General features: G+C 38.4%; 2 protein-coding genes across 5 annotated transcripts in view; one reads left to right on the top strand and one right to left on the bottom strand.

Moving 5' to 3' along the window:
- Positions 1-23,573, bottom strand: part of RBM22 (RNA binding motif protein 22) — a 42,180-nt gene that overhangs the window by 9,528 nt on the left and 9,079 nt on the right. Inside the window, exons 5-13 of one of the 4 annotated variants that reach the window (XR_012486649.1) lie at positions 22,232-22,332; positions 21,944-22,116; positions 19,158-19,358; positions 17,752-17,916; positions 17,447-17,535; positions 17,098-17,229; positions 15,274-15,453; positions 14,184-14,236; positions 8,371-9,381 (exon numbers count right to left, since the gene is read on the bottom strand). Coding sequence is in view for 1 of the 4 variants with exons in the window: in XM_074291788.1 (XP_074147889.1) it covers positions 15,323-15,453; positions 17,098-17,229; positions 17,447-17,535; positions 17,752-17,916; positions 19,158-19,358; positions 21,944-22,116; positions 22,232-22,332 (992 nt within the window). In the remaining 3 variants the exon portion in view is untranslated. Of the gene's footprint in view, positions 1-8,370; positions 12,983-14,183; positions 14,237-14,393; positions 15,454-17,097; positions 17,230-17,446; positions 17,536-17,751; positions 17,917-19,157; positions 19,359-21,943; positions 22,117-22,231; positions 22,333-23,573 lie in introns of those variants that run through there. The other 3 variants (XR_012486650.1, XR_012486651.1, XM_074291788.1) reach the window with 3 other exon arrangements.
- Positions 6,663-13,633, top strand: MYOZ3 (myozenin 3). The gene is made up of 5 exons (XM_074291790.1): positions 6,663-7,216; positions 8,495-8,566; positions 8,688-8,823; positions 10,000-10,174; positions 12,347-13,633. Exons 1-5 carry the CDS (start codon positions 7,109-7,111, stop codon positions 12,516-12,518), a joined length of 663 nt encoding a protein of 220 aa, XP_074147891.1. The 5' UTR covers positions 6,663-7,108; the 3' UTR covers positions 12,519-13,633.

The raw sequence follows: 23,573 nt of genomic DNA, 5'->3' as shown, positions 1-23,573 counted from the left end.
CTATTGGGAAAGTGGGTTACGGTAGGGTTGGGGATTGAGTAAGGAGAAGGTCACTCTAGTAGAGTGATGTCAGTGATAGAGATGAATAAAATGATCAGCTTGCACTGGTTAGATAGAATGAATCTGTGACAGACACATTTGCCCGGTTTCATAACATCTCCAGTAGTTCAGGGGTATGCATAGAGTGGAGGTGGCTCAAAGTTGACAAAGGTATAAGGGCTTAAAGACTATGAAAGGTCTCAAGTAAGGGTAGGAGGGGCAACAGACCAGGAGGGTGAATAATGGAGGTGAGAGGATAGGAAATCGCGTGTGATCAGAGAACAGAATTTCAGTGTTCAAGACCCTGGAGAAGGAAAGTTTTAGATGATGTTGAGGTCTATGTGACTGTGGTGGAGAATAGAGGTCATGGGAGTTCAGATTTAATCATGTCTTTCCCCTTACAAATTTTCAATGCCTCCCTGTTTCTGCTAGGATAAAACACAAAATTCTTAGCCTGGCTTTAAAGCCTTCCACAATCTTCCATACCATCTACCTCTCTTGTCTTCTTTAGTGTTACTTCTCTTCTTGCACTCTAACTTGCCAGCTGTAGCTTCCCTACCATTGGCCATCTCCCACCTTAAGCCTTGGTTCCAGTGGTCCCCTCTGTCTGAAATAATGTACTTCCTGCTCATTTCTACCTTGTAAATCCTTAGCTTCCTCGAAAGCACAGCACTGTTCTCAGTTACTAGTGTCTCCTTAAAATTGCTTTTGTATTCATAATTTGTACTTACATATTTGTATTTATGCTTTGTATTTACTTGTTTGTATGTTGACACCAGTAGAATGTAAGCTTCTTTAAAGCTGAGACTGTTTTGTTTTAGTTGTTTAAACCCAGCTCTTGTACACAGTGCACGTTTAATAAATGTCTGCCGAACTGAATTGAAAAGACTAATGAACTGGAAAGCCAAGCTCTATGAATACTATAAGTAGAGGGAAGAGAACAGGACTTGAAATAACGAGCCCTGTTTGAACTCATGTTCAGGTGCTGAACCCATCAAGGAGAGTGAGTGAGTGTGGAGATTAATAGGTGACAGCAACAAAGATCTGGGCAGTGTATTACTGGATGTATGAACTTCAAAGGAAGACGGGCCTGTTGATTGATGGTGACTGAGAGGGTCTGGAAGTGGCTGAGTGGAGCAGAGATTATGATAACTTCTCTCTGGGGACACAAAGAGTGGCTAATTTCTTGTTTGTTTGTTTTTCTCCTGAGGCAATTGGGGTTAAGTGACTTGCTCAGGGTCACACAGCCAGGGAGTGTTAAGTGTCTGAGGTCAGATTTGAACTCAGGTGCTCCTGACTTCAGGGCTGGTGCTCTAGTCATTACAGAGTAGCTAATTTCAAAAGGAAGAATTGATGCATTAGGATTCAGACTTGGACCAACATGGCTTAAGGATCAGGTATAGAGTCTTCATGCCAGGTCTCCCGTTAGCTTGTCCAGGGTTTGATCATATGGGTCCAATATACTGGGGCAGAAGCACATAGAGTCCCACACATGTGCCCTGCTTGGTGATAGGAAGTGATGGAGGCAAGGATTATCCCAAACAGCAGATAATTGAAATCATTTTCCATTTTGTTTCTGAAACACACAGTGGCTGTTCTGATGCAACCTCACCACACAGGCTTACATTCTCACTCCACATCTGGCTTTTCCCTTCTGTTGGGGTCACCCAGTAGTAGTAAGTTATAAAAAATAACCCGCTCCTAGATGCTTTTTAACATCTGTCCCTCATCTGATGTGTAAGCACGGATGGGTAAGACAGCAACAGTATAGAAAATTGCCCTGGGATGGCCAGCTAGTTGCTCAGACTAGTCTTCATTCACAGAACTTAAGGTCCAGGCCTGGGATCTCAGTTCTACTATTTCAGGAATTAAGTTTTCTTAAATTTCCCTAGGGGTGACAGGATATTTAGAAATGTCTGCTGGCAGCTAGTCACTCCAATGATCAACTACAACAGAATAAGTTATCCTGGCTCAATTCGTACCAGAGAGGTCTGAATTTTTTCTTTTTCTTTTATGGGGTGTTTACCATATCTTATTGTAAAATTTGCATTGGTACACTATATGCATATCTTTTTTTTAAATTAAAGCTTTTTATTTTTCAAAACATATGCATGGACAATTCTTTAACATTAGCCCTTGCAAAACCTTGTGTTCCAATTTTCCCTCCTTTCCCCCACACCCTCTCCTAGATGGCAAGTGATCCAATATATGTTAAACATGGTAGAAATATATGTTAAATCCAATATATGCATACATATTTATACAATTATCTTGCTGCACAAGAAAAATCAAATCTAACCAGTTAAAAAAAAAAAAAAGAGAGAAGCAAAATAAAATGTTTGCAAACAACAAAATGAGTGAAAATGCTATGTTGTGTTACACACTCAATTCCCATAGTTCTCTCTCTGGGTATCAATGGCTCTCTTCATCATTGAACAACTGGAACTGGTTTGAATCATCTCATTGTTGCAGAGTGCCACATCCATCAGAATTGATCATTGTATAATCTTGTTGTTGCCGTGTTATATACATATCTTATGCATTTCTGAGTTTCTAAATTTTTTCCATGTCATCTGCTGGTCTTAGGAGTGTCACCTGCAGGTTCCAAAAACTCCCCCCATGTTGAACCATGATATAGCAAAATCATGACGGAGAAAGTCACAGTGTGGAAGGGATAACTATAATGATAAGTATGTTCACAACACAGGACGATTATTTTGTGAAGAAGTGCAGGTCAAGTGATGATGTTTGAATAAAATGGAATGAGGTGCATGCATTTGAACATAGATATTGAAAGAGGCTAAAGAAATTATCTAATAAAAAGCTTCGTTTTACATTAAGAAACTGAGGCCCTAATTATATTAAATAACTTGACACAGTAGAAGTCCAAATCACAATCTGAACCTAGGTCTCTGACCTAGGGTACTACTTTCCACTAAGCTACACCACCTTTCTAGTTACTGATCTCAATCCTAGGGAAAATAGTAGTAAGTACTATTTGTGGAATCTAGTCGGATTTGCTTACAGGAATAACTGTTCCCTTGAAATAGGCTATCTGTGTCATTGGTCACAAGGGGGATACTGTGGCAACCATCACTCTGGCTAGGTTCCTTCCTCTCCGTTTCCCTATTTGTAAAATCAAAACAGTTGACAAAATGATCTCTAAGGCTCCTTTCAGCTGTCATCATCCATGACTCTGACAACTTTGTCTATATAATATATATAAGCACGAAGACATACAAATCCTCTATCCCCAGAAAGTGGGGAGGATTCCTTCACACAACCTCAATCTACAACTCACCTTTTCCAATATTTTTTAATCTGGCACTAACAATTCTACTTAGGAAGTGTCTTTATCTTACTCTGCCAAAGACATGTGTGAGTCTGATCATCCTAGGAGCTTGTAGAGCTGTGATGTGACCTGACTGTTCCCAGGGGCCTGTATGGATAAGCCACCTGTCTCCTTCACTGCCTTCCTAATGCTTTTAGCATCTGGTTCCAGCTCATGTCGCAGCCCGAAATAAGACTGTGACATATGCAAATATAACTGTTCAGTGTCAGCTGAAGCCGAGGCAGCAGAGGGACACACATTAAGGATTGCTGCCTAGGACCTGGTCATCCTTTTGCACAGAAACTGTTCTTTCTGGCCCTAAATAGTTCCCAGCCAAGTGTGTGTTCACTCATTCAGGTACCATGGGCTCTAGGGATGAGGATGGGAAATATTTCTATATTTAGGGAACTCTTACTCCTACCTTAAAGCCGGTTAAAGGATGATGATCCCTGCAAAGGGTGTGATCAGTGTGGACTCTCTCTGGCTTAATGAGAGGAAGAGCCACAAAATGAGTTACTGGCTTAAGTGAGACTACAATTACTATAGGGTATGGGGGAGTGATTGGAGAAAGTGAGGTTGTTTGGGATCGTATGCCTTGGGAAATAGAAGGGGGGAAAATGGGGAACAAAGCAAGGCAGAAGCATGGGTTTAGGTGGGTTAACTTTAGGACAAAGTGGTGGTTTGGTTCCCCCAGAAGGCTATTTGGGTGTCTACCAAACTTTCTTGGAATAGTGATTCCTGCGCTTCAATTTTCTCCTTCAAAGGGAAAGGAAACATCATCCATCACCATTTATTGGGCAGCCATGTTGTATGAGGCAAGTGGAGAGTGGTTTGCTATGTGAACAAGTAGAAGGAGGCAGGAGAAGAGAACATGAGTAGAATGAAGGGGAAGAGAGGAGATGACGACAGGAATTACAAAATTTAAAATGAGGGATATTAAGTCCATCATTAGCAGTCCAATACGCTATCTCTTTGGGTCCCAGAAACTTTAAAACAGGGAGAATTTGGGTCTGGTGTCCATATACACAAGGAGTTTGTTTTCCAAATTCCTGGCTCAGGACACAGGATAATCCAGATGTGTATGTGAGGGGCTGAGAGATAAAGTATCTTTTTGGCCCACTTCTTCCCTCTTCACTATTCAGAACCCACACGTCTCTCCACCTCCATCCCAGGAGGCTCAGGCCCCAGAATCAAGGACCAATAACTCAGATCATGGCTATTTTTACCCAGCTGGGCCAATAGGCCACATAAAGGATGGTACTATGTTGTTAATATTCTGAAGACCTGTTTCATCTTAAAATTGACCTAGAGATTCCCCCTAATTCCATTCTAGACCTCACTACCTTATTATTTCTGGCTCAAGAAAAGTCTTTGAAATTTCCTGATGTGTTAAGCCTACTTGGCTTCTTCAGTTCAGAGACCTTCCAAACCTGGTTATTTGTTCTTCTGCTCCTGCTACCAGGCCCTAGTCAGAATTTACTGATCCTTGTGTTTTCCTTTGACTACTTTAACATACTCTAGAGCAAAATGTATATTTTGTAGGGTTTATTTTCAAGGGAAAATAGAAGTATCAAAAAATACGAAAACTAAAATTGCAAATAATCAAGAGTATGAACTCTTGATTAAAATAAATGAATCCAGTGGCTCTTTTCAATAATGTGGTGATACAGGCCAATTCCAATAGACTTATGAAGGAGTGAGCCATCTGCATCCATAGGTAGAACTGTGGGGACTGAATGTGTATCACAAAAGAGTATTTTCACTGTTTTTGTGGTTGTGTGCTTCCCTTTTTGATCTGATTTTTCTTGTATAGCATAATTGTGGAAATAGGTATAGAAGAATTGCACATGTTTCACCTATATTGTTTTGCTTGCTGTCTAGGGGAGGGGGTGAGAAAAAAAAATTGGAACACAAGATTTTGCAAGGATGAATGTTGAAAACTATCTTTGCATATATTGTGAAAATGAAAGAAAAATGAGTGCGAGTTTGGATGTTACCCAAGGTCTTAACTAGTGTAAGTCCCTTTCTCAACAATTTGTTGCTAGTCATGATTCCCTGGATTCCAGAGTATCTTAGGTAATCACTACAAATGTGATTCAATCTTTTAGCTTACAATGTCAGAATACTTTTATTCAATCAGGCAGTCTCCCAGTCAGTGGTGGGTATGTGCATATCATACTCAGATAGCCCTTGTAATCATTAGCTAAGCAGTAAGGTGTAGTGAATAGAGCAGTGAACTTGAGACCTGGGAGACCTGGGTTCAAAAGTTACTTCTATTACCCAGTAATTCAAAATTACAATTCAAGTCACTTAATCTCTCTAACCCTTAGTTTCCTTCTCTATAATAGTATGTGAAACATACCATACAATATAAATATCAGTTATTATTATTAGTCTTTCTTTCACTCAGAAGGATGAAGTAGTACCAACTCATATGCATTTCAAAGGTGAAGAAACTGAGGTCTGAAGTGAAGTAATTTGCCCACGTCATGAAGCTAGTAAATGGCCAAAACTTGAATTCAGGTCTTAATTCCACTTCATATTCTATTAGGTCATAACAGTAATAATAGTTTTTCCCAACACATTAAGAATATTTAACTGGATACCCATTTCATGCCCCCCAATCCATATTTTCTTTGGAGGGTCATGTACTCTCCATTTAGGAATCCTCTCTATCTCTATCCCAGGGTGAATAAATCTCTTTCCAGATTTAGGGACACCATCAACAAAGACCCCTATAGGGCCTGAGATAAAGCAAGAATTTTGGTGGTAGAAAATAGCTCATACTCAGCTATTGAGGCTGGGAATCCTGGCAAATTAAGTAACACTTAGGCACAGGCTTCATTTGTTTAATTGATACCACAAATACTTATTAAATACCTAGTGGGTATAAAGCACTTCTTGATATATTCCACATTGGGAAGTGAGCAGAGGGCATTGGGACTTAGTCTGGAGGAATTCTTAAGCAAGAAGAGGCTGGGAAAGCAAGTGGTGGAAGCAATAAGCTGAGTTTTTGTCTCCAAATTCCTGATCCCTGCCTGTAGAATTCTTCTTTCAGAAGTCCTCAAGGAGCAGAAGGCACTAACAATGGCCAAAGTACAGGATTTCATGGGAGCAGGTAAGGGCGGGATGGCAAGACACATCCCAGAATGTTCCTGAGACCCTTATGTTCTAGAACTAAATCTTGGAACCATTTAACTGACAAATCTTATCCTATCCTATCCTCCAGAGGAAATCCTTAGACCTCAGTTCCCTTTAAAGTGGGACTGAAGACACCAGAAGATATTTTTTATTGATATCTCTTCCTGTGCCAAGAACTACCCTTCATAATACAGTCCATCATTGGAAATATTCAATCCTTAAGTCAATTCTTTTAGAGGACCTAGGTCAGCCCCAAATACAAGTATCCAGGGAGTTAAGAGTTTCATTGGCCATAGTCTGGTGTCAAATGAAAGACTAGTTTCATCAATGTTGAGGCAGTATCTTTGACATACAAAATATAATTCAAAGAAGATAGCTATGACCCCAAGACTCATAGAGCCTTAACCCAGACCACAGATAGAACCCTAACATTGGTCTTAGACTGAGCCCTGCCTCCTCCCTAATCACTAAGCTTGGTCACAAGGAGTACCCAGGGACAATCTCACCATGATCAACAAAAGATAGCAGGATTTTGACCTTCTTCTAACAGCTCCTTCTTTAGACCTGGGCAAGAAGGTGAGCGTTCCTCAGGACCTCATGGTGGAGGAGCTGTCTCTCCGTTCTAACAGGGGTTCCCTTCTGTTCCAAAAGAGACAGAGGAGAGTGCAGAGGTTTACCTTTGAGTATGCAACCAAGCACACCCAGGTGAGTGTGAGTCTAATGGCCTCTCTTCCATTTGCACCCATTATGTCTTGAATTTCCTAGATTCCAGCTTAGACTTTCTTTGGACCTTGACTTTCATTACAGTGAAAGGAAATTTGGAATTAGTCAGGAGACAAAGTTTAAAATTCTGCCTCTGCCACTTATTAATTTAGTCTTTCACATCTATCTTTCATGGTGCCATCATGAGGAAATCACTTTGTAAAACTCAAAAGGCTACAGAGATGAATAGTTGAAGGTAAACACATCGTTTGAGATTGGGAGGTCATCATATTTTCTTAGCTGAAAGTGCTAAGACTTTTACCTATAAAGGGGAAGAAGACTGGAATGTAGGTATAGTCAGATCAAATCAAATATCATTTATTTACTTACTATACACTAGGCACTGTGAATTGAGGGAAAAGCCCCTTTTTGGGAAGGCTGAGGATTACTTTTTTCCTTTTCTCCAAGATCTGTTCCCTTTTCTCCCTGGGACCTCTTCCCCCACCTGTCATGTTTTTTCATGTTTAATGTTATCCTTGGCTTCTGGCTTTTTATTTTGTCCTTATTAGTACTTACTTGTAGCTCAGACTTGTGTTTTTACTGGTCTCTTTACATTAGCACAGATTCTAAGCCCTCTATACCTTAGTAGATGATCCTCTATCACCTGGTGGCCAACACTCTGGGAACGAGCCTCTGCACATCATTGGATGAGACACATCTAGCTTCTCCAGATTTATAGGACTTGCCAGAACATGGACACTGCTGGCATAAACCTCCTAATACATAGGACCAACTTCATGATTCCTTGGAGAGGGGAAAGCTGAGGAAGCAGTAAAAGAGTGGGAAGAATGCTGGATCTGGAACCAGAACACCTAAGTTCAAACTGTGGTTCAGGCCAAGATTTTTCCCCTCTCTTGGCTCACTTTCACTATTTACATAGGGGCTGGGTCAGATTTTTCCAGCTATGATCCTAAGACTGGGAATGGGGCAGATAGCGTTGCCTAAGTTCTACTTTGGTGAGATAAGTTCAGAGAATACAAGGTGGCCCTTCCTCAAAAGCATGAGCGTGGACTGGAGGGCTTCCAGAACAACCCAGGTCCCACATAAGACTACTCACTGTGCAGCGCAGAAGAGAAGTAAAGAAAGATAGCAAGAAATTCCAGACCTAATGTCTTTTATTGGGGAGTTTAAGTTAGTGGAGAAGATGGGACCCTGCAGAAAGGCCAGAAGTTTCAGCAAGTAGGACTGTTCCCTAGTCACTCTCTTCTCTTTCTGTCATAGAGCTCCATCTCAGAAGGTAGAGGAAGCAATCTGGGAACTGTGTCATCAGCAGGACCACCAGCAGAGATAGCTGTGAGTACAGTTGTCCCTGGAGGAAGGGACTCCAAGCTCTGGGAAATCAGGGCTATATTTGGGGGCAGGGGAGGGAGCAGGAGTCAGACCAGCTCCCTCAGGGCTCTTGTCCTGTCCCCAGACTGCCAGTGGCCCAAATGGGAAGGAGAACTACAGGACAGAGATACAAATTTATCCTACCCCACCTCCTGGGTCTGAGAGAAACAATCAGGAACTATCCCTAGGACGGGCTCCTAGTCCCAGTGCCTTGGCCTCGGGTGAGTTGGCAACTGCCCTGGGAGTCTGAGTGACCACTAGAGAGCCATGAGGGAGGGTGGTTGAGGGTGAGATGTCAGAAGTTTACTCATGGGGGGGTGGTGGTAATACAGGGGAAGAAGGCATTCTGTTCAGCAGAGACAAGTGAGGAGAGTTCTGACTGCTCTGTTCATTCCCATGATGGGGAAAGCTTGGGCCATCTTTCCCAGGAGGCATAGGATGGGATGAAGGAAGTCAAAAGGAAATGCAGAAAGGACCACCTCATAAACTTCCTCTCTGGGATGTGTCCAAGGATGTTGGAGAGGATTCCCGAATGGGGAAGGTTGGGCTAGGTGTACAGTTTTCTTCCAAATGTGACTAATTCTGCTTCTGTAACTTCCCCTGGGCTGTGATTTAGCCTTGCTACCTTTTCTTAGGCCTGGGATGCTCCCATTATGTGACTCACTGTTCCTCTGGCCTCTGGCCCCTGGCATCAGGCCTCTGGGACAGGCTGTGGGCTCAAATCCTGCCTGATGAGGCCTCGGGCTAATCACTTGTTCTGTCTGGGCTTCACTTCTTCTCTGTAAAGAGAACAAAACTAAGTGGAGGTACTGGAGGGAGGGACTTCCCAATCTCCACCAGGTTATCCTAAGAGTTATACTGACAGACATGGGTACATTTGCACATAACAATCTCTGGCACTTATACAGCACAATAGCAAAATTTTCTGGTGCTTCATTGTCTTGTGGAGAGGACCCAAGTCTCTCAAAGGCTAGGGTAGCAGAGCCCAAGCTCTGTCAAGTCCTAACAAGGTAGGCACAGAAAGGCTCATCACTAGAAGATTTATTTTTTTAGCCCACAGTCACCTACTAATATGGAGGGAATACATGTGAATAAATGATTGACTAAAGTCCTATATCTCTTGTATAGGACTCTTCATATGAAATAGTAATTTTTTTCCCCCTGGGACACTGATTATCAGGCTAGAAATAATTTTTTTGCAATAACCTCCATTTTAAAGATGAGGAAACTTAAGGCCAGAGAAAGGAAGCAACTTGATAGAGATCACAGGGCTAGCTAGTGACAAAGCATAGTCAAGAACTCTGTTCCTAGGGTGGGAGTGGGAAATAAGAAAGGAAGAGGAGCCTCTCACCCCACCAAATTAACCTCTCACAACTGTCTGGCATTATCTTTCACAGGCTATTCCAAGCCCCTGACAGGCATCCCACCAGAAAAGTTCAATCACACAGCCATCCCCAAGGGTTACCGGTCCCCATGGCAAGAGTTCATTGGCCATAAAGATGGATTCAAGGACTATCAAGATGACCAACTAAATCACACACTGAGTCCCTCAGACTACAGGAATTTCAACAAGTAAGGATGGATACCTATAAGTATTTTAGAGAAAGTCAGGATGCATACCTAATGAAGGCAAGATAAAGTGTCTCTAGTTCTTGTAAAGAGCACTGAACTAGTTCTTGAAGTTGTTTCATTTGCTATCTCCAGACTATAGCCACAGGATAATTTCTTAAACTGTTCATATACCAACTCAACTCTACCTGCAGATTAAACATAAACTCCAGCCCCAGTCTTCGATTTTCCAGCTCTGATATGAAATTTTTCATTTGTAAAAAGAGAAGGTTGGACTACACCAGGTCACATTCCAATATGTTAATATATTTAAAACTTATCATCACTGTTTTTTATTCTATATGTTAGCCCGACTAAAAAAACATACTTTGCTGCTATACCCTAAAGATCATGTCTTACAGCTGAAACTTTTCATGTTTTCTCATTAGAATGTGAGCTCCTTGAGAGCACATACTGTCTTACTTTTCTATTTGTATGCCCAGTAGTTATCATAGTGCTTTGCACGTAGTAAACACTTTATAGATTCATCTAGAATCTTCCTTGTTCCACGAGAACATCTCTGCCATTTTCTTTGCATTGCATTTGCTCATTGTTGCTCCACTTACCCTCAATATCTGCCTACTGAAATTCTGCCCATCTTTCAAGGCCCTGGTTAAGTGGAAAATAAAGGCTGTGGCCTACTTAAGTTCTAAGGATACTTCAGTTCTAAAATCTCTAACTTTTGATCAAAGGTTCCCAAATTTCCCCAGCCAAAGGCATTTTTCTCTTTGGCACTTATTTTTAAGTTTCTTATGCACTGTTCTGTTTTATCTCTCCTAATAATTAGGGTGTGATATATTACTCATATTTCCCCCAGAAAGTACTAAGCATACGCTTTATACAAAAAGATCAACACATTTTTGTTTAAATTATAGATCATGTAAAATGTGTTTTGCTTCCTGACCATGAGCTGTCCCAAAGGGAAGAACCAGATTGAGGAGGGGAAAAAGAGAACAGAAACAATTCTTTGGGTTTTAATTCTGTTCCCTTTTAAATAGGGACAATGAGGGCTTCATTTTCTTCCTTTTTAAAATTTTCTCAGCTATGAGGATATCATACCATTACCAAACCAAAGCTGGAATAATGGTATTCACCTGTGGAATTTTAGGAGAGATGGATGATAGGTGAGATGGCTTCTCTAACATAAGTTGTGATCTGCTCACCTCAACAAAAGCAAAACAAAACCTATTCTGCAAAATGCATCCCTTTTGCTGGTCTATTTAAAAGTCTAAAAAGTTAATACTCAGACCTAATTCTCAGTGCTTATGATGGATATTTCTTAAGCTTATTGCTGTGAAATGATAATTAAAATAACCATATTGTTATGTTTAAAGTAAATGCATAGGTCAGATCATACTGTCCCTTTCTAAGCTAGGATTTCTTTTGGGCACTGGTTTTTAGCTCTCAAATCTCATTGTGGCTAGGGGCTGATCAGCTTAGCATGTCTTTGGGCAGTAACATGGGGTGCTGTTAGAGTGACCAAACACAGCTATTTGTAGGCTTACCACAAAAAGTCAACAGTGGTTTTTTGTTTTTAATTAGGAAATTTTCCTACCTGCCCAAAAATAGCAGGAGAGAAAGACTGCATGTGTAGTACATTTCTCTTCTGCAGGCTTTCTGTTTATTTTTGTCTAAGAAGGAGCAATGTGAAGCAGGAAAGGCTTCTTTTCCATCTTTCCTAAATTCATTCCAGAAACACCAACGCTTCATCTGTCACTTATTTTAACCACCAATTACAGGACTGTGATAATCTGAATAGTGAGCTTGTACATATTAAAACTCTAGAGTCAAAAAATGATGTATCTGGATGGGGCCTTAGTATGTAGAACACCTTAGAGATAAGAAACAGAAGCTTACAGATTATGCAAGGCTAATTTCTTTTTTTTGTAGATGGGACAATCCAGTCCCAGAGAAGAAAAGTAATTTGTCTAAAGTCACACAATGAGTCAATGGCAGAGCTTGGATTAGAACTCAAATCTTTCTGGCCAGTATTCTGTGCGTGAATTCTTGCTCTTCTTGGCATATGACTAGGCAAAATCAATCTTTTAATAGCAGAAAACCATACAACATGTCAAAGATGGATAAGTTGAGTCATGGTTCATATAAGGATTGGACCGTATTATTCTGTTTTCCTAGGACACCAGTGCCATTTGGAGGACCCCTCATCTCTGAAACATTCCCCCAAATGGATACACCCTTCATCCCAAAAGAACCCATAAGTGGCCTGGATCTCCTCAGCTACAGACCCAGTTTCAACCGAGTAGCCCAAGGCTGGGTGCGGTCCCTTCTGGAGTCTGAGGAATTATAACTTGATCTTAATTCTCATATTTCCCTTGCTTTGCTTTATTAGCCTGTTGGTAGACATGTACTAATATCTGGTTACACATATCAATAGTTCTGCTATGGGTCATATTCTGAATTCAGAATAAGTGAAATCTGAAATCTACATGTGATGTGAGAGCAATCAGTATACTCTGGGTGCTAACCTACTCTCCAAATGAGGTTTCTCAAGGGCTCTACGCAAATTAGAAAAATGAGAGAAAGAGTCTAAATATAACAGGACTAATCAATGATAGCCCAAGCCTTTGCTTAGTGGATTTTTTTAAAACTGTAGCATAATTCTCAAGAAAGATGAGTTTTAAAAATTCTTCCAGAAGTATGCTGTGACATCATTGTGGATGATGAAATGACCTAGGGGGACAAAGAAAATCTCTCAAAGATGTCTCAACCTGAGACAATGAGTCAAATCTGCCAGGTGAAACTTCTTTCTCCCTGAAAAGAAGCAATATTGGATTTCAGTGTTTGTAGTTAAATAGAAGAGTCATTCTCAGCCCCTGCTTCAGAAAAAGCATGAATGGAAATCCATTCCTGTGGGTGCTTTTGGATCTTAAAATGCATTTAATGCTATGAATGCTCTGGATCAAGAATTTCTATGCTTAGCTTTGCATTTAAAATTGCATTACCATGAGGTAGAGACCAATTAATTAAAATACATGTGACACATATTGGAGGGTAAAAGGGAGAAAGACTCGTGTGTAATCTTTGCTGGTAATAATTACACTAACAAAAAAAAAAATGACAGAGCACTTTTTTTACATCTACAACTCACCTACAGTAAGCCTGAGACACCAAATAGCTAGACCTTGGTTCTTAAGTCTGCCTACAGCAATATAATTAGAAAAAGGGTAGGAACACAGTTAGCTTTTGTGCAAGCATGTGCTGTCTTTGGTTAGCACAGTCCACATTTGCTGCCAGTGGACAAGTCCTATTGATTCTCTGACCAAGTTGCCTCTTTAATATTCAAGGGGAAAAATTTCAAGAGTATTTAACAGAAAGGAAATTTAATCTCTTCTACAACAAATTGTATATATGCTCAAATCTCTTGGATGTAGCATCAACTGTATTATAGATGTGTAGAGGCCATTTTATTCGGCTCTGTTCTTTTCTTCTCCCGGGCTAGGGAAAACTCATCAAAAACAAAACAAAACAACCCCCCCCCCCACAAAAAAACCCAAAAAAACCCAAAAAAAAAAAAAAAAAAAAAAAAAAACCCAACCCAAAAAAACTTAATATGTTACCAAACAAAAATTTCATACCATTTTAAAGAAATACATATTTGAGAGAGCCTTCAGTCCTGCTAAGAACATACATCTTTCCATATATGACTACTTAGAATATATCTGATAAAAATCAGGTTTTGAGTAGAGCATAGATGCAAATCTCAATTTATAGGCGAAATAATAGTATCTATACAACACATCTGAAATCCAACTGAGATTTTACCCAAAGGCTCTGGAGAGAAAAGTCCATGATACTCCCTTTAAACAATCCCGTTTCCAAGTATTATCATTATAAGATCTGTTTAGACTAAGAGGAAGCCAATATCAGCAATATCAGCAAGCAGGATTTAGAACTGTCACACTAGTACATCCTAGGTTTCACCTTGAAAATGGGAAAAGAATCCCTTCCTTACCTTCCTCACAGTGGTGTTTCATGAGGATAAAATCCAAGCAGAGTTGAAGGTGCCTTGAAAAGCAAGAAAGTGCTATATAAATGCAAAGGGTTATACTATTTTACTTCAGAAATGGCTAATTTGGGGGGTCACTTCCATTAACCCAAAGACAGCAGCCACCAGAGGTGGAAGAAAATGCTACAGACAACTAGAAATATGCTCATGACAACATTTGGAAAAACTGGCCCGTTTTAATAGCTTTTTTAAAAAAATTCTTAAAATTTAGAACAGGTCTCATTTCCTTTACCTTGTATTTCACTTGTCTACAATTCAATTACATACAAGCAACATTTTTATAATGAGAAAAGTAAGAGACAGCTTCCTATGCAGCAGCAGAAAATTAGATAGAAACACAAAAAGGTGCAAGTTAAACAAAGACCTTTCCTTAAGTCACAGCTCACCCATACAAACAAAATTAAAAGTTTGTTCATTTCACAGTTAGAAAGGTTAACATCTCCCTCATGAAAGGAGGCATGAGTTTGCATTGCAGGCCCCAGTTTTGTGAACAGATCAGCCACTTTGGATAGTAGGACATAAGCAGGAATTTTCTTAAGACTGAAAAGAAGCTGGTTTTGTTTTGTTGGCAGAGATTCCTTTAGCAAGAGGAGGATAAAAGAGGAAAGAAAGTATCTAGGGATGTTTGATTTCCAAAGTTTGACCTTAGGTAATAGGGAAATAATACTTAATGACTCTCAATTACTAGTACTAACAAAAGAATTATTTTAAAAATATTGTCAAACATTTGCTTTCACCCTAGGTCAAAGTTTGTCAAACTCCCAACACACAAAGGAATACATACAATTGGAATTACAAATCTCCTAAAGGTTCCCAGAAGTTTCACTCATCCTGACCCTCTTTTTTCCTGTATGATTAAGAAGCAAAGGGCATTGTTACATTGGTGACCATATTTGTAAATATGAGTTTGGCAGGGCTTCTCCACCTGCCCAGTGCTTGGGAACTTGGTTTCAGCTCTTCCCATATCTTAGCATGTTATATGTCACCATGGAAACTTACAAGGAAAAAAATATTTACTCCAAGATTTATTTATTACATTTCTAAAGCGCTTTTCCTCCTGAGAGCCCAACCACTGTAGCAGGATGTTAGGGACTGCTGTGTTTTCCTGCATGAGCCCCCATCCTCTGGGGATCTTGAGAAGGATAGTGGATGGGTCCTGGAGCTCGCATGAAGGGAGGTGGTGGTCCCATTGGGTGGAACATGTGTGGTCCAAAACCTACGGATGGGAAGGAACAGATGTGTCAAATATTCAGTTCTCCTGACAAATTTCCATAATTTTCAGTTCTTTCCAGTCTATAGTAGCAATATGTAAACCATAGTAAGCCTTAATGAAACATTCGAAGCTAGCTATCAGAATTAAAGATGTCTATCCAATTACTTGTTATTTCCTCAGCCTTTCTCCTAGGAGTTTAATAAAGCTGAAATCATCCTCTAGGAACCTAGAGTTCAAGGCTTCCTGACCAAGAGGTAGTCCAACTCTAAAGTAGTCTACCAGGCAAGATTTGGGCATGAGGTATTAAAATTGATGCAAACCTCTTTCACTAGTTAATGGATGACAAACTGGAATAAGATGATATTTTTAAACAAGTTTTACAGAACCACAGCCAAAAAAAGATCTGTATACATTTTGATGCAGTAGATTTAAGCAATAAGTTAACAAGACATTAGCAAAGTCCTATATTGAACCTTGTGTAAACGAGATAACATACAGTATATAACATACAGTACAATCCAAAATTATTAGTTGGACTGGTGATATTAGAGAAAGAAAAGAAAAATATCAGCAGATCATGATTAACTTTGTGGAATTCTACAAAATAAACACAAAGAATGTTGTGCTAAAGTTGAGTATGTGAGTATCTTGAGCAGTAGGAGAACCAAGAAGTAACCCAACAATATTCTGCTGAGAGAACTTTTTAGTGCCCTCCCTGTTAAAATGCCTATCACATCTAAGAAGCAATCTCCTTCACATCGTCTCCTAAAGCATTTGCAAATTCCTCTAAATATTTTTTTAGTGTCCAATTCTTATCTTACCCACTAAACTGCAAATACCAGGCTGGTATCCCCAAAGCATTAAGTTCTCTTCCCTGCATATAATGGACACTTTTAAGGGAAGACTGAAGATTTAGTTTCAGAGAAGGGCCACTCTGTTGTTGGTTAATGCTGTTAGATGTGATTTATAAAACAAAGTCGAATTCAATTAATTGATGAGATCATTTTTTTTGTCATACTGTGTTTTGAAACAAAACTAGCATAAAAATTTGGACAAAGGATAAGGAGACAGGAGTTCTATTGATCTAATTAATAAGCACTTATCAAGTGTCTATTCTGTGACAAAAATGAAACAACCCCTGTTCTCAAGGAGTTCACTGTCTACTAAGATATACACGTTTATAACATGTATCGGTACACACACACACCCCTAAATATATACATAAAATAAATACAAGATAATTTTTTGGGGGAAGGGAGTGCAGGAACAGCCCTAGCACCTACATCATTTGAAAAAGCTTCATGTACATAACGTACAGGGAAAAACACAATCAATGCAAAGGGATGGAAGCAGGAGATGGAACTTCATATCAACTTTGTCTGGATTGTTGAATGTAAGAAAAGTAAGTTGGGGCCAGGCTGGGAAGAGCTTTGAAGTGCAAAGAGGGGCTCATTTGATTTTAGAGGAAATAAAGAGACATTAAAGAATTTAAAAAAATCTTATGTTAGCACTTGAAGGAGCTTAAAAATCAATTAGCCCAATATTCTTATTGTGAAGAGAAGGAAATTAAGGACAGACTCGGGTAGACCCAGGGTTACCTTTTGGGCTAGAGACAGATTAAGAAACTTCTGAGAAGGAAGGTCTTACCTGGTGGGGGAGGAGGTGCAATGCCAGGAGGTGGTGGCAGGGCAATATTAACCACAGCTGGAGGACCACTAGGAGGGAGATTAAAATAATTGGCAGAGGCTTCTTCTTCAGCTGCTGGAGGAGGAGGAAGAGCTAAAGAAGAGAACACAAATTAGATAACAATGATTTCAGTGCAGGAAAGCCGAAGTGGAAATATGTAATCACTGCTTCTTCCTGTTATTTCTATTCTTTGTTAATGGGACCTCTAAGAGTTGCTACCTATCACAGAGAAAATTTTATTTACTATTCAGAGTAACAAACTATTTGTTATGAATGTTCAAAGCAATCAATGGAATAAAAACTTTCTTACCTCCAGGAAGTCCTGGGACAGGCTCCAGCTTAATTCCAGAGTCTGTGGTTCCTTCCTTTTCTTTTTCTTTTCCTCTGGCTGCTTGAGATCTGAAACACAAACATAAACAAAATCAAAATATGATATCAAACAAGATGACATAAAGAACCTGTCTATTACCACACTCTAGGTTACCCCCAAATTCAACACTATTCAAAGAAGTTAATGCTATTCTAGAATACTGACATTCTAAGCTTGTGTATATAGCTCACCATACTACAGTCTTACAAAAATTGTTAAAAGACAAGCATAGACACAAAACTTACCTTCCCCATTTCACATTAAGCCTGCGCCCATTTACAATCAGTTTATTGAAGGACTTCTCGGCAGCCATCTCTGCAGCTTGTCTTGTAGCAAACTGGATGAAAGCGCACTGTTGTCTCTGTACAACTGTTATTGTTCGGATCTCACCAAACTGGTAAAAATGATTTCTATATGAACAGAAAGATGGACAAATTCTAGTCTACCTTAAGTTAAATACATAACACAAGTGATATAAAATGACACATATATCTCTAATATACAGAAATAGACATTGCCAGAGAAAATAGCTACCAGGTGATCTCTGGGGAACTTCTCCCCCATTTCTCTTTCTTTACCTTGGCTAAGAGAATAAGCAAAAGAGGAGTACCAACCAACTGTACTTCTTTTATTACTGGATGGAATGTCTGGACATGTGATTTGCTTCTGACTGAAAATGAAATAAACCTAACAAAGTAGGGTGAATATTCTTTAAAGAATATGGAAGTCCTCTTCTTCCCCTCAGGGAAAACTTGAGACAAAGGCTCATGTTTTCCTGGATTACCTCCCCAAGTCCTAGGTTGTTATCCTAACCTCCTCTAACAGTTTTATCATACTGAAACCCAATTAGGGAAGAAAAACATTAGCTCCATTGCTTTATTTGAGGACAGCAGAGAGCTCTACATGCCAGTTTTCTTCTACTGATGTTTTCTATGAAGACCCTTTGCTTCTGTGAGTTCCTGTCTGTCTACATCATGCTTAATATTTTTTGTTCCAAAGAAAAGGTACAGAATACAGTTAAATTTTTTATTCTCATTAAGGGAAGACTCAGAAATACTGTCTCCACTTCCTTGGGATTACCATTCCAATTTTTGTCACTTTCTTTACTTAGCCAAGAGCAATTCTGTGGTTGGGCAGCTAAGGCAGCCTAGTGGATAAAGTGGCAGGCCTGGAATCAGTAAGACCTGAGTTAAAACCAGACTTACACACTAACTATGTGAACCCAGGCAAGTCACTTAATCCTATTTACCTTAGTTTCCTCATTTGTAAAATAAGCTAGAGAAGGAAATGGCAAACTGTTCCAGTATCTTTGCCAAGTAAACTCTAAAAGCAGTTATGAAGAGTCAGACATGACTACTCAGCAACAATAGCCTCTGTGGTTAGATGAACCTCATGAAACTTTTATCATTAATACCTATTTCTTCAAAGGGTCTCCAAACACATTACAATGTGAAATGCATCACAGGGTTTACTTCCAAACTGTTCATTTCTCCTTATGCCAGAAATATCATACAAGTCCACCAGACACAATATAAATCCAAAGAGTCTCCCAATCTGCTGCCTTATATCAATTTCCATTATCATCACTACTGCATATGTTTTACCTTTTTAGTGGGAATTTGTGTGCCTTAATGAAAACGTATGCACATACCTGAGATCTGTCTCACTAATTGTATCTCCCAGACCACCAACATACAGAGTGGTAATGGTTTTATCATCTGGAGGGTCCAGGCGAGGCATTGTTGAAGCCCGCTTTAGAAGCTTATCTGCCACAGGATCATTAATGCCATAATATCGATCTTTGATGTTCTGATCAGCAAGAGGATCATCAGGGTCTGTAGGCTTCTCATGTCTATGAATTAAGATGAAAATTAACAACATTTTGCTAAAGAAGCTAAAATTCTATCCGGCCATCTAAGTTTACTTCAAAAGGAGTTATAGAATAGAACAAAATACTTATTAAGATAGAAAAACGTATATTATATTGAACAACCTCCTTTCTTAATACCCATACACTTACCTTCCTCAACTGTATCACCAGCTAACTCATAGGTATGAGATCCTTTCCAAATCAAATTGCAACTCTATATTCATCTTCAATCTTCTCATTAACTGTGATTCTGCAACACCGTTCCTTTAGCACCATCAAATCCTTAATTCTTTACAACTTCATTTTAAGACAAAGAATAATCATACCTTGTCACTAGGAACTTTGAATTTCCTACTTCCTTATTACTCACCTTACCTATGATTCTCAATTCCTGACCTTTTCAGTATTACTCAGCATTAATGGTGTTCCAGTAGTCATAGTTCTCTCCTTGCACAATCAACTACTTCAATAATATCCTCTCTTTTACTTTTCCTCCTTTAACCTTCCACTACTTCTACCCTGCTAACTGGCGACCCTGGATAATTTCTACCATTTGTTTCCTGTCATGCCTATTTTGAATTGCTAACATGAAGCTGGAGAAAAATCATAAAACTGTAGACTTGGTTCACCATAAACATATGCTAATTTCAACGGGGCTCTCAATGTTGTCCAGCAATTCTTTTAATTAACTTTATATGTTCCAAAGCTTTATAGTTACAATGAATCCAAGTATTTAATGATCACAGAATATAGTGTATTGGTAAAATATATGGTGAGCATCTTCAAGAATTGCAAAGTGTGTTTTAAATCTATTTTCTAAATCAGGGGTCTTTAAGATTTGTGAACTTTAAAACAAAACCAAAACTTCTGATAATTGTATTTCAATCTAATTTTTTTCCAGATAAACCTATATACTTCACATATTTAAAAATACTTCAATAGTGCATATAATCCCCCCCAAATGATTTTAAAAAATCTTGCTCTTAAATCTTTTTTTGTTAAGTTTTTATTGATGTTTTCTGTTTTTTTTTTTAATACCAGCATAGTATCCCTTTCCATCCTACTCCCTAAGAACCATTCCATATGACAATTAGCATTTTTTAGAGAGAAAAAAACCTGATTGATATAGTGAAAAAGTCCAAAAACATATGTAATATGTAACATCTGTGCATCTCCTAGCTCCACAAAGGTTGAGGGTGTGCTATCATATTTCATCTGAGTTCCACTTGATTTTTATAATTTTGTTAACATTTTTATTTTTCAGATGTCATTTTCTTTTCATTTATATTGCTGTAGTTACTATGTTTATTCTCTTCTTGGCTCTGATATTTTCACTTTGCATCAGTTCAAATACATCTTTTCATACTTCTCTGTATCCATCACACTTAACTTCTTAGAATGCAGTAATATTCCATTATATTCATATATCACAATTTGTATAGGGATTTTATTTTTATTGATGGCTTCCTTGGAATAGAAACCCAATAATGGGAGTTTAATATTCTTTAAAGTGGCTCTAGGTTCTGTTCTTACTGGCTCTCTTCTTCTCCCCCCACCTCAATACCTTCTTATTTACTGCTTTTCTGACTTTAATTTAGGCCCTCATAGCTCTTTTAATTTTGTCCTAACCATTCTTCTCTCCTATCTTCTATTTCCTTTTCAAAACAGTCTTCACACCACTGTCCATGTATTTTTCCCAATGTTTCTCTGATTATATCACTTCTTTACTCTAAAATCCACTGCCTCCATGAAGAATTCCTCATAAACACTTTTTTCCATTTTTTAGTAAAACAATATTTTATTTTTTTCTAATTACATGTAAAAATAGTTTTTAGCATTCATTTTCTAAATAAGATTTTGAATTCCAAATTTTTCTGTCTCTCTATTCTCCCAAAATGGCAAGCAAACTGATATAGATCATATGTGTATAATTTTCACATTCCTCTTAGTTATTTGGGTCCAGATTTTAATCTCTAACTAGATTTCCATATAGTGATTACTTAACTTATGTTTGCTTAATTGAATTTCTATTCTTCTCCTTGCTGCCTTCACCACTTAAATGGTAAGACCTTAAGAAGAAACATTAAAATCTGTCCATGGTAATTAGGGAGAATGGGTATACAACATACCCCATATGCTCAAAATCTTTCAAGTTCATAGATACAAAGTATGATGCCAAACATCCTTCTTTGGATCTGATCTGTTATTTCAGTATAAAGTACTCTGTAAAACTTGAAGTTAGCCGTTACCAAAAGTAACTTCTAGTGAGGAAATTCCTTTACCAATAGCAGACCTGCCACTGTTCAACATCCTACAGTATTGCAGGTACATAGGGCACTGAGGGTTTAAGTTAAGTCATACAGCCCTCATGTGTAAGAGATAAGATCTGAATCTAAACTTTCCTGATTCTAGACTAAGGTTCTAGCCATTATGTCTGTCTCTAATAAATGCCTTATGTGTAACAGATGCTTATTAAATAGATTATCATAGATTATGACCTCTCACTTGGATGAATGATTCCCCCCCCTCACCACTTAAGCAATTTCTAAATGAGGCTCCTTTCCTACCTGTATGGACACTCCTCTCCTCTTTTACATTCTCCTTTCACCCAGAAGGAACAAATGTGAGGACGATTCCGTTTATAATATGGGGTTGTCCGAGCCAATTTAAGCAGCATGTCACTTGTAGCTGTAGCTTTTCCAAGAACACCAACTGGCCGAGTTCCATCAGAGTTAGAAATCTACAAAAGGATGCCAAAGGCAAGAGAAATCACACCAACAACAATGATGCTTGGAGATAATTCCAAAATCCCGTTTCACATCACTTTCAGTCAAGAAATCACAGAATTTCCATACCTCTCGCTCAACATTCTGGGTATAATATTCTTTGTTCACATCAGATTTAGGCATGTCATCCTTAAAGGATAGTCCTGCATCACGGACCTGAATAGGTAAGCCTGAAAGGAGGGAGTTGAGAAGTTCAGCAATAACTCAAAGTCTAAACAAGAAGTTGCATTAATTGAATATGCACTAAAACTTAAAAGGAGGGAGTTGAGAAGTTCAGCAACAACTCAAAGTCTAAACAAGAAGTTGCATTAATTGAATATGCACTAAAACTTAAAATATCGACAACTAACTTTCAAGTATTCAAGGCACTGTAAAGGATAGTCCAATTCCTACATTGCCTGTTTTATATAAAGTACTACTTAATTTTAAAGGCCATGGCTTGGAAATTTTTAATTAAAATGATTTTTTAATTATAAAGTTATAAGATTACACTTTAAATTTTTACTTAGAATCTAATATTATATACTATTTTTATGGGATTATAGAATCTCAGGACTGGAAGGGACCTCAGGGATCATTTTAGTATATTTTACACCTGAAGCACAAACCACTTCCATAATATTTCTGAGATGTGGTCACTTAGCCTCTGCTTGAACACTTCCAATTATAGTGTTGTCCTAATATTCTATGGCAACCATTCCATTTTTGGATAATTCAAATTGTTGGAACTGAAAAGTCCTTCCTTATAACTTTCATCCATTAGTTCTGATCTCTAGGACCAAGAAAAATAAATCTAATTATTCTTTCACATGACAATTCTTTAATCACTTAACTCCAAAAATCAGGTTAAACTAATCCAAGGAAGAATTACTTTTAATTCAAAGCACAAGGCTCCAAACTATTCTGTAATGCTATGCATCAAAGAAGAGAGATATTTACACCTACAATTTTGCTTGTAACCAACAAATTGAAAATTACAATGCTGGAGTTAGCTTCAACTTCGAATAATTAATAAAATCGGCCAACTCTAGAATTTTGGATGCAAAAATTACAATATTTAGCAAGCAAAGTTAAGCTTCCTTTATCTAGATCAGGATCTAGAGATGTCAATACCCTTTATCATATGATATGAAAACTTAATTTTAGGTACTATTCTGACCACCACTAGAATATTATCTCTCCTTTCCAATCAAATAGGGATCAGAGATGAGTCGAAGTAAACTTAGGTAATAAATATACAGATAATTCTTTAGGATTAAAAAAAAAAAATGAACATTTCCAAATATAAATAGAATAGAAAAAGATTCTATATGAAATCATATGTTAAAATACAGCTTATATAAATATATAAGAACTTCCAGATACTTTTAAAGCTGTTCTATTTACTGACATGTAGATAATTTTTCTTTCC

Source organism: Sminthopsis crassicaudata, chromosome 2, assembly GCF_048593235.1.
Source record: "Sminthopsis crassicaudata isolate SCR6 chromosome 2, ASM4859323v1, whole genome shotgun sequence".
Taxonomy (NCBI): Eukaryota; Metazoa; Chordata; class Mammalia; order Dasyuromorphia; family Dasyuridae; genus Sminthopsis; species Sminthopsis crassicaudata.
The sequence above is the reverse complement of the archived record's forward strand: the minus strand, read 5'-3'. Positions and strand labels throughout refer to the sequence as shown.

Excerpts from the sequence above, each read along its gene's own strand:
- MYOZ3 (XM_074291790.1), top strand. The coding sequence starts at position 7,109 with ATGGTGGAGGAGCTGTCTCTCCGTTCTAACAGGGGTTCCCTTCTGTTC. Across the intron at positions 8,567-8,687 it reads GACCACCAGCAGAGATAGCT|ACTGCCAGTGGCCCAAATGG; the intron begins GTGAGTACAGTT and ends TCCTGTCCCCAG. Across the intron at positions 8,824-9,999 it reads TCCCAGTGCCTTGGCCTCGG|GCTATTCCAAGCCCCTGACA; the intron begins GTGAGTTGGCAA and ends TATCTTTCACAG.